This window comes from Meles meles, chromosome 1 (genome assembly GCF_922984935.1).
Source record: "Meles meles chromosome 1, mMelMel3.1 paternal haplotype, whole genome shotgun sequence".
Lineage (NCBI taxonomy): Eukaryota > Metazoa > Chordata > Mammalia > Carnivora > Mustelidae > Meles > Meles meles.
In genome coordinates, this window is record NC_060066.1 from 15,482,308 (window position 1) to 15,495,742 (window position 13,435).

The following is a 13,435-nucleotide window of genomic DNA, read 5'->3' on the forward strand; positions in this document are numbered from 1 at the left end:
TTAGAAAATAAGCTATGAACAAAAGGTTATGGAGATGTTACTTGCATGATTTACTCCAACAAGTAGGTTGAGGACACAAGGGGAAATAAAAGTGACCAGCTTTCCAGCCGGTGCTCACACACTCATTCCAAACTTCTATAGCGCAACTGCATTGAAATTGCCCCAGATTTGTTCCCACCTGGGAAAAGATTACATTTATGTATCTGTGGCATCACGTGCCATCCCAGCCAATCCTGACCCATATTTGTCTCCACTTGGTACATGTAACAACAGTACCAAGATATGTTGTAACCTTAATTGCTTGCAAAGTGTTTTGAAATCCTTAGATTAAAAAGCTCAGTGAAGTCCAAAGTATTAGCCTTCTGTATGCCCAAGGAGTTCCACGGAGCCTCATCTAGATTTGTTGGAACAAGGAGACACCACACTGTGTATTCTGAGGCCACAGGAACTTCGAGCTTTAAAAAAGTCTTATTTCATGGGATGACCCTAGACCAACCCCCAGCTTCCTAGTTTCTAAGCTACTCGGGCATTTGGCCATCTCCCCACGCTGCTTTTGATGTGCTTTCTCCATTTCTTTTAAGTTCCTGGGTCACAAGACCTGAGTTGCAATTTACTTGGGTGTCATAGGTCTGCCTTCCCGAGCGATCCCAGCCTGAGTCCTAGAAAAAGTCAGTTGTATCATCTGTGACTTCGGTTTGCCTCTTCATTTAAACCCAGAGTTGATTTAATCTGTTCTAATTTTCACTCGGAAAACAAGTTGAAATTCTACCCCATAGGAGTAGAATTGGAGCGGGTGTCAGACAGGGACTGAACGGGACAGGGGATCCTGGGATCCTCCAAGTGATCTGGATCCAGATGCTGGTTTTGCCAGCGTCTTCCAGTGTTGGGCTTGTGAAAATTCGGAGCTAAATGCTTTCATGTGCATTTGTCTGTATACTTGTTACATTTTACAGCGTAAAGTCTTTTTTAAAGCACTCCCAATGCTAATTTACTTCACTTAAAATAGATTCTGATGTAACCCAGAAGCTATAAACCTCATTATATAAGAATCCTTTCTTTCTCTTTACCTCTGTGACTCAAAATCATGTCGCTTTAGTTTTTCCTCCCTTTATTTCCAGTTTTACACTTAGAGGGAAAAAAGGAAATGCATCAATTAGCCTTTTTAATGAAATCTAATGGGGGGCGGTGGAGGCTGGTTCTCGGCAGGAAGCCTGGGATGCCCTTAGGGACACATGCAGACCTCGTGCAGTTGTAACAGAGTTCTCTTGGATCTGCCTGTGTCCACTTTCCTCCCCCGCCACATCTTTCATTAAATTCTCAAGGCTCCCGGACCTCAAAAAGACCAAAAGCCACAGGGATTGTTCCATGGCTCCCCTTCAAATGTTTCTCGGCTCTGCACCAACCCACAGCCCTCACCCACCTGATTTCACCACCTGGCTTCACCCATCAAAACGAATTTGCCCACTTCAATGGAAGAAGTGAATGGGTTCTGCTCTGCCAAAGGTCACGCGTCATGTGCGTGTCCCCCGTGATATTCCAGAGCCCGCAGCCGGAGACCTTCGCATCCCGGCGCGCAGCTGCACACGACGGAAGGCAGACCAGACTCAAAAGGAATGCATGCCCCTATTTACGAAACCAGATTTATTAAAATTTCTCTACAAGTCCGAAACGGTCGTCTCGCCGTTCACATATATACACATGTACAGGAAGGATCTAGTGTTTCGAGCTTTCCCGGCAGAGGCCCCGGCCAGCCCGGGGTCCCCAGCCGCGTAATGTATCACAGATACAACCGTCGAAAAACCACGAGCACGTTAGTCCGACAGAGGCCTCTATCCTCCCTCTTCTCCGAGTCCCATGATTCTGTCAAGGTAATATTGCCGATAATCATTCACATTTCACGTGGTTTTAGACACGCAGGTAATTCAGACAGACGCAGACAACGAAACAAGCCTCGGAGCCGGAACAACAAAACATATCGGACCGAAGGTATAAAAGGCAAAATCTATATACATACAAAGTACACAGTACGTGAGGTATACACAGCATTCTCACAATGCAGGTTAGGTGTTTGCCTAGGCGTAGCCCTTAAAAATGACTGCCTGGTTTTGTGCCATTTTCTCAGAATACAGTATGTTTATGTTTGGTTTACCCGTTTAACCACTGAGACATTTACTGATATTTCGTGTGTTCTGCTTTTTTTAATGCGAGTTGCAGTTTTCTCTGTTAAGCTCTAAGCTTCTGTAGGTAGTGAGCTCCCATCTCTGGAAGCATTCAAACAGAGGCCAGCTTCCCCCCTGAAGGAAGCTGAAGGGAGGGCAGAAGTGGGGAAGGATTTTCTGCCTTGGGAGGTGGCAGAAGGAGGAAAGAAAGTCGGACGAGATACTTTGAAAGACTCTTCCGACTTTAAAGATTTGGGGCAATTTCGCTCTAGGTGCTGATTACAGAGACGTATTCGTAAATCACACCAAATTTAAAATATGAACAACCCATCATGCAAAACTGCAAACGCACGCACAATGCCAGAGGCAGACCGTATCCATGAAGGGTTAAAGTACAATCCTGAAGGTGGGTCTGAGCATCATCCAAGCCAATCCAAAATTCACTTTCTCTAAAGCACAAAGGGGTTTAGCATCTGCTCTTGGGATTAGGCGAGGAGAGCCTCCCCTTATTTTTCTTCTCCTGGACAAAATGCTCCACCCTGAGATGGTCTTGGGAACAAAGGCTAAAGGCCGACACGTTTGAGGGGAACCAACAAAGCTACCGGTTTCCAAGGGCTCAAGTTGACCTTACAAATCTGCAGTCTTCCGGTCTGAGCTCAGAGTTCTGAAATAGCCAGGAGTTCGAATCTTTTGTGATGCTTCTCCACGGTTAGCTGGTAAGTGCTTTTTGAGCAAAGAAGGGGACGTTTCAAGGTCAGAAAGAAGGCATTAGTGCAAATGAGGTCTTGGCAGGAAACGGAGGAGAGAGTCTGGGTTGGTGGTGCGGACAGGCTCCTACGCTCCTCAAACAGTCTGCTCCCACAAAGGAGCAGGGTCACTGGTAAGTATGAGTGTGAAGAAAGGGTGTGTGTTAACCCAAACCCAAAAAAGAACTTTCCAGTAGAGAAGCTAGGGTAGCTCCCAAAGACAAGTTCAAAGATGGCAGGTTTATTGGCCCAGATGATTGGTCGCCCCGTTGAAATACGGTTATTGCCCCAACATGCCACCGTGAGACTTATTTCCTCTCCCTTTAAAATGTTCGAGTTCCTTCCACTTGACCAGGTGCTACAGGATATCCACACTCTTCACGCCTCTGCAGCCACAGAACCGCCCTGCGTCTGACAGCGGGGCAGTTGCCGAGGGACCGCCGAGAGAAGGGCAATGACCTTGCAGGGCAGCCGACAGGCGCGTGCACTGCTCAGACCCGTCCAGTCATGCATCACAACAAAGAGGGCGCCACATTGAGGTCAGCAGCTACGATCTTCACGCTGTCCCGTATCTGGCTGGCAGCGCGCCGCAAGGCCTGTCCATCTTTAGAAATGGAAATGCCAAGTGTGAGAATTATGAGGTTTCTGAGGTTTGGGGATTAGCAGAAGAAGGAACTAATGTCACTGTCCTCTTGGTACTCTGGAACAATCTGGTCTGAAGTTCCTATTTCTGGGTCGACGTAGCCAGGTTGCAAGACAGACTCGAACCAGGGATGGAGTAAGATCTCGGGAGCAGTGAGTCTTTCGGAGGGCTCCCGCCGCAGGAGGCTGCGGATGAGGCACCGAGCTTTGGGGGAGATGTGGTCAGGAATGCAGAACTGTCCGCGGCGGATTTTGGAGAAGAGGGCACTGGGATCTGAGTCATGGAAGGGGTAGCGGCCCACCAAGAGGGTGTAGAGCATCACCCCGAGGCTCCAAACGTCGGCCGCCTTTCCGGAGTAGGTCCCCGTGGTGTTCAGAATCTCAGGGCTCACGTAGGCCGGGCAGCCATGTTTGTCTGACAGAGCATCGTCTTCCCCCTTGATGATGTGTGTGTCTTCTAGACTTTCCAGTCTGAGCTGGCTTCTGCAGGAGAGGAAAGGAAACAAGCTATTACTTCCAGATCAGCTGCTATGAAAAACAAAGCGTTCTCTATAACAGCACCCGCAGGCACTAAAAGCAAAGGCCCAGGGAATGCCATTTACCCCTTCATCCAGTAAGCAGTGCCCTGCGACCTCCCAGGACTCAGGATTTCACAAACCAATACGAACTGCAATAAACATTTGCAGAGTATCGAGAGAGAGCCTGGGGCGGAAGGTATGATGCAAAGCCCCAAATACTATTCATTATGCTAGAGCTTAGAAGAGATATCCTAATAGGGTTACACAATTTACAAAGTTCACATTGCAGCAGTGGGAACTTGTCTTAGGGGAATGCTGACGTTTTTTTTACAAAGCTATCAGGGAAGAACAGTATATCCTACTTCTTCAGTGGGGGCGGCAGGGGCGGCGGCAAAGGGGCGGGGAGCTGAGCATCCTACAGGCCCATCTTATTCTTATCACGCCCCTGTGGGCTACCCGGCCCCACACTCTGCACTACAGGACATGGGGCCCCAAGTCACTAGTATTATGCTCACTCCTGCTCACTCTGACATGTACACACAGAGGGAAGCCCGTCCACCTGGGCCCAGGCCGGGGTAACTGTGATGGGCAAGGCACCAGGAATGTTAATGACACTTATTGGGGTGTTTAATTGCATGAGCCTGGACCAAGAGGTTCTAGGAGCAAACAGAAGTGGCTGATGGATTTCAGGGGTGCAGGGCCTACTAACCTCTGTACACACGGACAGCCCACCAACACCTGACCCTCTTCCTTCCACGCTGCGGGCTTAGCTGTTCAGGTAACCGCTAAGGTCTGAAAAATATCTTTAGGCCAAGGCTCTCATCTGAAGCTGCCGGTGCCTCCGTACTCAGATCCAGCCACCCACGGTTCACGGATTCCCCCAAAGCCCAGAGGCCCGTGGGGAGCCTCTATCATCTGTAGCAGACTCGGCTCCTCCCTGCTTCTCTGAAATAGCCCCGTTTCGGTAAGCCACTGCTTGTGAAGTCAAATGCAAACATTTGGTACTGGCTAATGGGTCAATTTCTTTTCCTCTCAAAGGTCTGGTTGGTGTTTTTTTTTTTTCTTCCTGCCTTCCTGTTCCCTGGAGTGTAGTATACATGTGCTAACTTCAGTATGTCCTCAGCCTGACCTCCCCGTCGTTATGTAAAATACCCATTGGTTCTGTAAACGGAAAATATGACTCAACCCACACTGTCTGCCCCTGATTGGCCGCTGTAGTACTAAAACCCTGCACCTGTGCTGGTTACACGAATAGCGTCAGCCTGCCATTGCTTAACCCTCGGGTTGCCAAACTCCGTGCACATGACATTCACCTGTGCAACGCGGATTTCAAAAGCTAGTAAGGAGGTGTGTAAGGCATGTTTCAGAAAATACATCAACATATCAAAGGAGCATGTTCCAGGAATTGGAAACTTCTCCATTGCAAACACTTTGCTTTTCTTTGCTAATCGGTTTGTGTTCCAATACGTATTGCAAGGTCTGATAGAAAGCTCTGCTTTATGGTAACTTAACCTGTACTCTTTCCTCCGATCGGGAGGCAGGGGTAAAATCGCACAGGTCGGGGCAGCCCCGCGTGAAAGACTGCAACGAAATAACGCACAGCCCTCCACAATTCTACAAGGTGTCTTGTTCTTAGTCTTCCCGTAAGGGATGCGGCCCACCTCTTAAAATCAGGTAAGGTTTACTTCCTGCAGCTTCCTGAATTCCCTCACCCGAAACCTCAACTCGGAATCTTAATGTCTCATTATTCTCTTATCAAGCTCATCCTGTCCTTTATGAGGGAAGTCATGATCTATATTTAGCAACCAATTCGAGCCAACATCCATGTATTATTCAATGTGGCTATTTTCTAAAGACGTATCCAAATGAGAGGTCTAAAAAGTCACCAGGGAATGTGAAGAAAGTACTGGGGGGCAGCCGGAAGTGGAACAGGCAAATGGTACAAAGGAGGGCGGAAGAGTGCAAATACAACAGTTTAGTTCTATGATACTTTCTAGGCATCCCCCGCAAAAAAAAAAAAAAAAAAACCCACTTGGCCTAAGCAAGAATTTGAGACCTTCCTTTAGGCGTCAATGTTGTGAAGGGCAGGTTGGCCATTTGTACCCCAGAAGAACTGACCTTTCTGACCACAATGGGGAATAAACTTGATCCTGGAGTGGAAGTGGGGAGGGCCTCCTGTCCTCATGTGACATCCCACAGAAAGAAGCACCGAGGTGTCCCCGGGCCACATCCACGAGAGTGCAGAATAAACCATCTTTGGCCGTGGCTCCTCGGGAGAGGACTTCTAAATACTAATTCTGGGACAAATGAGCCCTCAGCTTTGGTGTGAACCAACACTCTGCACCTAACCCCAGAACCTGCCCCAAAAGGCCGGATGAGGAGCTGCGGAGGCTGCTCACCTCTCCTCCGTGGAGAAGACGAATTTCCTAAGTTTCAGGTCCCCAAGCACGATGGCCGACTGGTGGCAGTGGGCAACAGCGGAAACGATCTGCTTGAAGAGCCGGGCAGCCTCCTCTTCCCGCAGCCTCTTCCGGCTGCGCACATAGGAGTGCATGTCCCCAAAGTCCTTCTCAAAGAACACATAGGCCTTGGTTTCCCCAAGGATCACTTCCACAATGCCAGTGATGTTCCTGTGTGACGGCAGCTGGATGTAAGGCCTGATTTTGTCCTGGTAGTGTTTAATGGGAAACACCTGCAGAGAGAAGGTGACCCCCCCCCCAATTTAGGAGGCTAAGGAAGCAAAGGCTGTCCCCTGAGTCCCGGACTGCAGCTCTCAATCTTTAGCCTTCGGTCGGCAGTAAGTTTCCCTTCAATGACACCCCCTTATCTCTGCCGCCCCAGCTACCTCTGACACCCCAAACCAGCACCATCCAGGGCTCTGGGCTAGCAAATACCCACGGGGTTACTCGTGGTTTAAAAGATGGTTTAAAAGAACTGCCTTCTGTATACATTACCTTCTTTCATGAGGCCATCACCCCCCCCTTCCTGGCGAGAGCTTGCTAAAGCCCCCACCTTCTGTGGCCTGCCCTGTTTGCAGATGAGGCTGTTGGAAGTCGCAGATAGAAGGTCCCCCCACCCCCTCCAGGCCAGGATCTCCAGGAGTAGAAAATGCATGACCTGCTGCAGACCCGAAGCTCTCAGCACGGAGAGCACAGAATGTGGGGACTCTGCAGTGGAAGCAGGGACTGGGGAACACGCAGATATGTCATTAGTCAGAAGGGACCGATGACTCGCAGGAAGACTGTGACAACACAGCCTTAAACAACTTGCCTACAGTCTGACTCAGGTGTAAGCAGCCTGGAGCTAAAACTGTCTCCAGAGAGATATGGGATGGTCTCCCTGGTTTTTACATTTGCTTGTTTATGTCCCCCCACCTTCCCCCATCCTGGGGGGGGGCGGGGGGCAGCTCCCACCCCCACCTTCACCAGGGAAATGGGTGGTATCTCCTCTCAGAAACTAGCTGGTCTCTTTAAGGGCCTTTTGTTTGGTCCGGTTACTCATATCCTAGACTCAGCTGGAAACGGTGACACATGGGCTGTCACCATCTGGATTCAGCTATTATCTGTTCGGAGGAACTGGAAGGGGTTGCACAATGGCCAGACCCACCCCACCTCGGAGGTCTGGCTGCCCTGGCCCCGGCTAGAAAAATCTCTCCCCCACCTCCCCACCCCCGCCCCACGCACATATCCTCCCCAAACCGCTCTTAGCCCCACGACGGAGAAGAAATCTCCCCCCCCCCCACCGCCCTCTTTAAATCCGGCTGGAGCGCGCATTTGAAATTTCATTCAGGTCGGACAGTAGGTGGCGGCAGCAGGCCCGGGACCGGGGCGGGAGGTGGGGGGGCGCGGGTGGAGTTCAGGTGAGTTGCGGACAAGGCAAGAACGACCAACCAAGGGGTGACCCTGTCCTTCGGTTGGAAAGTAGCAGCCGGTGTCAGGCTCGCAAAGGCTGGGCCGTGGGAATGTTCCGCGTCTAGGAGCGCTGGGGGAGCACTCGGAGGACCCCGGCTCCAGGAGTTGTATCTCCTCCGGAGCGGAACCTCTCACGTTCAAAAGAAAGTCGCCGGCCGGCAAATAAAGACCGGAACGGAAGCGAAGGTTCCCAGCCGGTACCGGCTTCCCAACACTTCTGCGCGGGGCAAATCCCCCGCCCTGGCTGGAAGACCGCCTCAGACCTGCTCTCTGGGGAGGACGAGGTTCTCGTCCCCGCACGGGTTCAAGCCGGAATCCCCGAGCCGCGAGCCTGACACGGTCTTCCCAGCCCCTCACCACCCACAGCGGAGCCCAGGTGCCTTGGAGCCCCGCGAGAGAGCTGCCAGCTGCTCCAAGCTCCAAGGAGGCACCCACTGCAGGGCGTCCTTCCAGGACAAGGGGCGGGGGAAGCCAGGAGAATGAGGGAGGGGGGAATGGCATGGCCCTGGAATCCATTTCAATTCCACAACTTCTTTGGAATTCCGTGCGCTAAAGTGGGCGCTAAGCAAAGCACAGAGATAAATCCACTGAACACCGCACTTCCTCTTGCCGACCGAGCCCCCGTTCTACCGCTCCATCCGAAATCCCTCAATCCCCCAAGGGGTGTGAACCTGGCCAAATGCAACCCACCCCGCTCGAGTCACCGCGGGTGGCACCCGAGGCCCCTGGCGCAGGCAAGCGAGACCCCAAGCACCTTTGCCGGCCACCGCGCCCCCGCAACTCCACGGCAGGTCCCGACCCTGGGCGCCTACCTTGCAGCGCAGCTCCCGGCCGGTGTGGATGCACAACGCCCGGGACACATGCTCACGCTCCGCCAGGGGCAGCAGCAGGTAGTCTGCGATGCGGCTGGGCCCCGCCGCGCTCCCGGAGGTGCCGCCAGTCCCCGGCGCGGCGGGCGGCGGCTGCGGACTGCAGGGCGAGCCCGGGGGGCTGAGGTAGTCCGGGGGGCTCGAGCACTCGGAGAGGCGCGGGCACTTGGCTGCCACCGCAGCCGCATCGTCCGCGTCCAGCAGGCGTTTGGCCGGGGCGCCCCGGGCGGCCGGGAGCAGCAAGGCCGGGCCGCGGGGCTGTGAGGCGCCGCTCATGGCAGAGCGCACAGGACCGACCCGCATCCCGTCCCGGGCCGGGGCGGCCCCGGCTTTGTAGGTCCCGGGATCCGCGCGGGAAGGCGCTGCGGGCTTGGCGCCGGCGCCGAGACCTACTCCAGCGGGCGGGATGGACTTTGCAGACGGAGCTCGGCTCAGCCCCCACGGGGGGCGAGGCAGGAGCCGCTCCCGGGCGCTCGCTTTGCACGCGGGAAGCACGCTGGCCGCGCGTCCGGAGGGAGCAGAGGCCGGCTGGGGTCCCGGGATCTCCGCGGGCACCGGCTCGGGGCGCTTGGCCGCAGAGGGCCGCCGCTATTGTTGTCGAGGCTGCCGACAGTCCCGGAGGCAGAGGCGGCGGCGGCTGGTGTTCCCGACGTCCCGAGCCGCGAGCGCAGAATTCCGCAGGCTCGCCAGAGCCGAGGAGCGAATGCACTTCCCAAAGCCCGAAGTCCCGGAGAGAAAGCCGGAACAACTTTTCCGCGGCGCTCGGGATCCTGCGCGCTCCTGGGCTCCCGGCGTGTGTGTGAGCGAGCGAGACGCGCTCGGAGAGAGTGACTGAGTGTGAGTGAGTGTGTGCGCCGCACCGATCCCGGCCAGTGCACTCCTCCTTCTCCTTTTCCTCCACCTCCTCCGCCTCTCGGTGACTCACGCTGTATACACACACACACTCACAGGCCGGGCTGTGTAAACAGTTGGGAAGCCGGGTTGAGCAATGAGGTGGCTGCGACGACTCTGGCCCTGCCGCCCGGCAAGCAGTCACCGAAGCGGAGGGAGGAGACCGGGGCAAGGGCGGGGGCGTGGGGGGAGAGGAGGTGGAGCTGGGTCGCGGGGGGCAACGGGGGTGGCCCGAAGGCTGGGGATGCTCCGGGCTGCGCACGCTCTGGGGCAGGTGGTGAGTCCCGAACCGGCTGGGACGCGAGCACACGCCCCCCGGGCTGGGATGGGCAGGAGGCGGCGCGCCCCCTCCCGCAGGCCCCGGGCTCTGCGCTAGCTGCCGGGGAGGGGGCGGAGGAAAAGTTCCCGTGACGTCAGGATCCCGGGGAAGTGGGCGGTAGGGGCGGGGCCACGGGGTGCGAAGCGACCGCTGATTGGTGCGCGCTCCTCATTCACACCGAGCACAATGGGCTGCGGGCGCGCGCATCACGGTTCTCGGCCCCAGCTGCTCGCTGCCGCGGGACGGTTACGCCGTTCGCCCCAGGGATCCCTCCACCGCCGCCAGCCTGGAGGCCTCGGAGAGGAGCCGTGGGCGCCGCCCAGGCCCGGCCGGCTGCCGCCGGAGGAAGGGAGGATAGGAAAGGTGATGAATTCCAGAATCAGTCATTCACCCCCACGCGGTAGTTCCGGGGAAGACCTATGCGTGGTAGTGGATGTGGTTTTTTTGTTGTTTTTTTTTTGTTTTTTTCCTTTTCCTTCCCCCTCCCAGCTCTAATCCCCAGCGTCTGTTCGCTTCCACAAATAGAACCTTCTGTTGGATGAAATAAAAGCAAACACTGGGCCTTCTGCGCTGCCTCCACCTCCACGCCCCTCCCGCGCCTGCCGCCCTCCCGGATTGCACGGAAATAGCTTCTCCAGACTCCCCGGCCGCCCCTTCGCGGTGACTCGCAGAAAGAGCTTCCTGAGCCGGGGCCGGTGGGAAACAAAGGATGTGGGAAACAGGCGGAAGGGGCCCACGTGGCTGCCGCCAGATTCCTGCCCCCTCCCCGGCCTCCGCACGCGCAGCAGGGTCTGGGGCCCTGGTGCCAGCCTCGGTTCCGTGGTGGGCGGGTAGAGGAGTAGAAGTCATTGTGGCCACCAACTGTGATACTGCCTACACCCGGACAACCCTGCCAGGTTGTGTGCGTACATTCGTGCAGCGTGATTTGGGTGAGCATGAAATGTGTGCCAGACCCTGCACCGAGAAAATAATTTAAAATCTGCCGTTTTTCTTTCTTGAGAGAACCAAGTCAGTTTCTGAGTGTCTGGACCACCCAACACAGATAACTGTTTCAGAGAGACTTCTGCACTCCTGCTCAACGCTTAATTTTCTAAAACGAGGTGGAGCCCCAAGGATAAATTCTTTTACATATTAAATCTCCATTCATTCAACAAACACTAATTAAGCATCTACTAAGGGCCAGACACTGGGGATTAGACATTGGAAATGCAAAGAATAATTGCTCACATTAATTGAGGTCTGTAATGTACCAGACACTGTTCTTAGCACTTTACACATAATACCTCGTTTTGGTTTTACAACCGGCCTGTGGGGGGTGGGAGGGGGTGCCCCATTTCATAGAAGAAGCCTTCAAAGATTTGAGTTCCTTACTGGATTGGAGTAGCTAGTGAGTGGTGGAGATTTCAGGCTCTTAAGCACTCATGGGGACCCAAGGGAGAGATTACAGCGTGTTTGGGAGAGAAGAGCACTAGGGAGGAGTGCCAGCGAGAAGGCAGTGTTTGACCTGGGTGGATGTGTGGGACTGTGGGATCCTTGCTGGGGGAGGGGGCGTGGTATGAATGGCGGCGATGGGCGATCAGCGGAAGAAAGGTTGGCTCAGAGGCATCCAAGGGTGGTGGAGCTTTAGAAATCCTGAAGGACTCAAGTACCATGCTGAGGAGGTTGCCCTTGGTCCTGTGGCCAGGACAGAGCCTACCTGAGGTTTTCCTCCTTTCAGTTTTTTCTGTGCAAGCGTTTAAGAGCCACTGGCCTACCAGCTGGGCATCTGCACTTGGATGGCAAACTCAACCTGAGCCAGCAGCACCTTCCTCCAAGGGGTGCACTTCCTTCTCTGTCTTCTGGGAGAAAGCATCACCGGCACTCACCCCACCCACCCTCCTGGGCACTCACTTCCCCTTGAGTCTACCCTCTTCCCATTACCGCCAGCCAGTCTCTGGGGCCATCCTAGATCTCTCTGAGCCATCCCCCCTGCCCTCCCCTGCACAGCCCTCTGGCACTGCCCCTGGCAAACTGGTTCCCATGCTTTCTTGCCCACTAGCTTCCAGCCTGGTTTCCCAGTGAGAAGGCCTAGAGGGAGATGGGACGGTGGGCAGCTGCTACTGCTTCCCTTTCTCTCTGCCTGGCGCACTGGCCCCCCGCTTGCCCCACCTAGGCAGCCCTCTGTAGGGCTACGGACATGTGCTGCCAGATCCCCCTTCTGGACGTATTTCTCCAGTTGCTGGGATTACGTTTCGGTAGCCCCTTTTGAAAATTGCCTTCACTGAGAAGAGCTGCCTTGCCCAAGGTCACACTCCCTTCCCCAGAGGTCTATATCCAGTGGTTGCAGTAAAAGCATCCAGCCTCCTTGCCCCAACTTGGTTGGGCTCTGAAGGGGCTCCCAGCTTGATGGTCATCTGAGGCCCTCCTGGAGACTTGCACTCAGCCCAGCTTTTCCCTCTACCCAATCCTGTTCCGTCCCTTCCCTGCCAAGAACATTCCCTGAGAAGCCTCGCGCATGCTAGTCTCCTTCTCTGACTCTTGCTTCTTCAGGAACCCATCCTTGGCGCCCTCCCTCCCTCTTCAGTAGAGTTCTGCTCTACTCTAGGGACTCTGGCTCCAGGGATCAAATGCCACCTCTTTTGTCCCTCCAGGCCCTCTGGTGGCAGCAGCTTCCTGATGCTGCTAATCTCTGGGTTGCCCCCCCCCAACCCCGCCAAAACACACACACGCTGTGTTGTTCTGTTCTTCCAAAACTTTTGTAACTAATTCTCCACTGTTCATTTTTTCCAGGGAACTTCTTAGCCTGTTGCATTGCCCAATAAGACCCCAATGGAGACCAACCCTGTACTTGTCCCATGTCCATCCCCTCCTCTCCACACTCACGATCTTTGTTCAGGACCTCCCCCGGGGTTCTGCAGTAAGCTGCCTACTGGGTCAATTCATTCATCCCTTCAACAAAGAGCGAGCACCCACGCTGCCAGCACACCTAAGAGGTGCTGATACAGCAGTGTACAGAACAAAACGTGCCCTTTATCTCATCCATTCCCTGCACATCTCTCAGAGTGCTTTTTCTAAAATTTGAATCTGATCATATCAGGCCCTGGCCTAAAACTTTGCAGGGACCCTCAGATAAAATCCAAATGTGTGGAAATGGAGGCCCTCTTTTCTGGCCCCACTTCCCTTCCTAGCCACACCTTTGTGTCTCCTTACCGCTGTTCTTCCCCTTGTCAGCCCCTGCCAGGGTCATAAACATGCCAGGCCAATTCACATCTCTGCGCTTTTGCCTGGGCTGATTCCTCTCACTGGAATCCATCGCCCCTCCCCCTCCGCTTCCCCTGCCACTCTGATAAACTCCTATTCATCATTCAAAACCCCACTCAGATTTCCCCCAGGACCACAGG

General features: G+C 54.4%; 1 protein-coding gene across 1 annotated transcript; it reads right to left on the reverse strand.

The window, feature by feature from the left end:
- Nucleotides 1-1,626: 1,626 nt before the first annotated feature.
- Nucleotides 1,627-9,161, reverse strand: TRIB1 (tribbles pseudokinase 1). The gene is made up of 3 exons (XM_046026160.1): nucleotides 8,789-9,161; nucleotides 6,465-6,757; nucleotides 1,627-4,030 (listed from the first exon to the last, which is right to left on the reverse strand). The coding sequence occupies exons 1-3, from the start codon at nucleotides 9,146-9,148 to the stop codon at nucleotides 3,565-3,567; spliced, it is 1,119 nt and encodes a 372-aa protein (XP_045882116.1). The 5' UTR covers nucleotides 9,149-9,161; the 3' UTR covers nucleotides 1,627-3,564.
- Nucleotides 9,162-13,435: the final 4,274 nt, after the last annotated feature.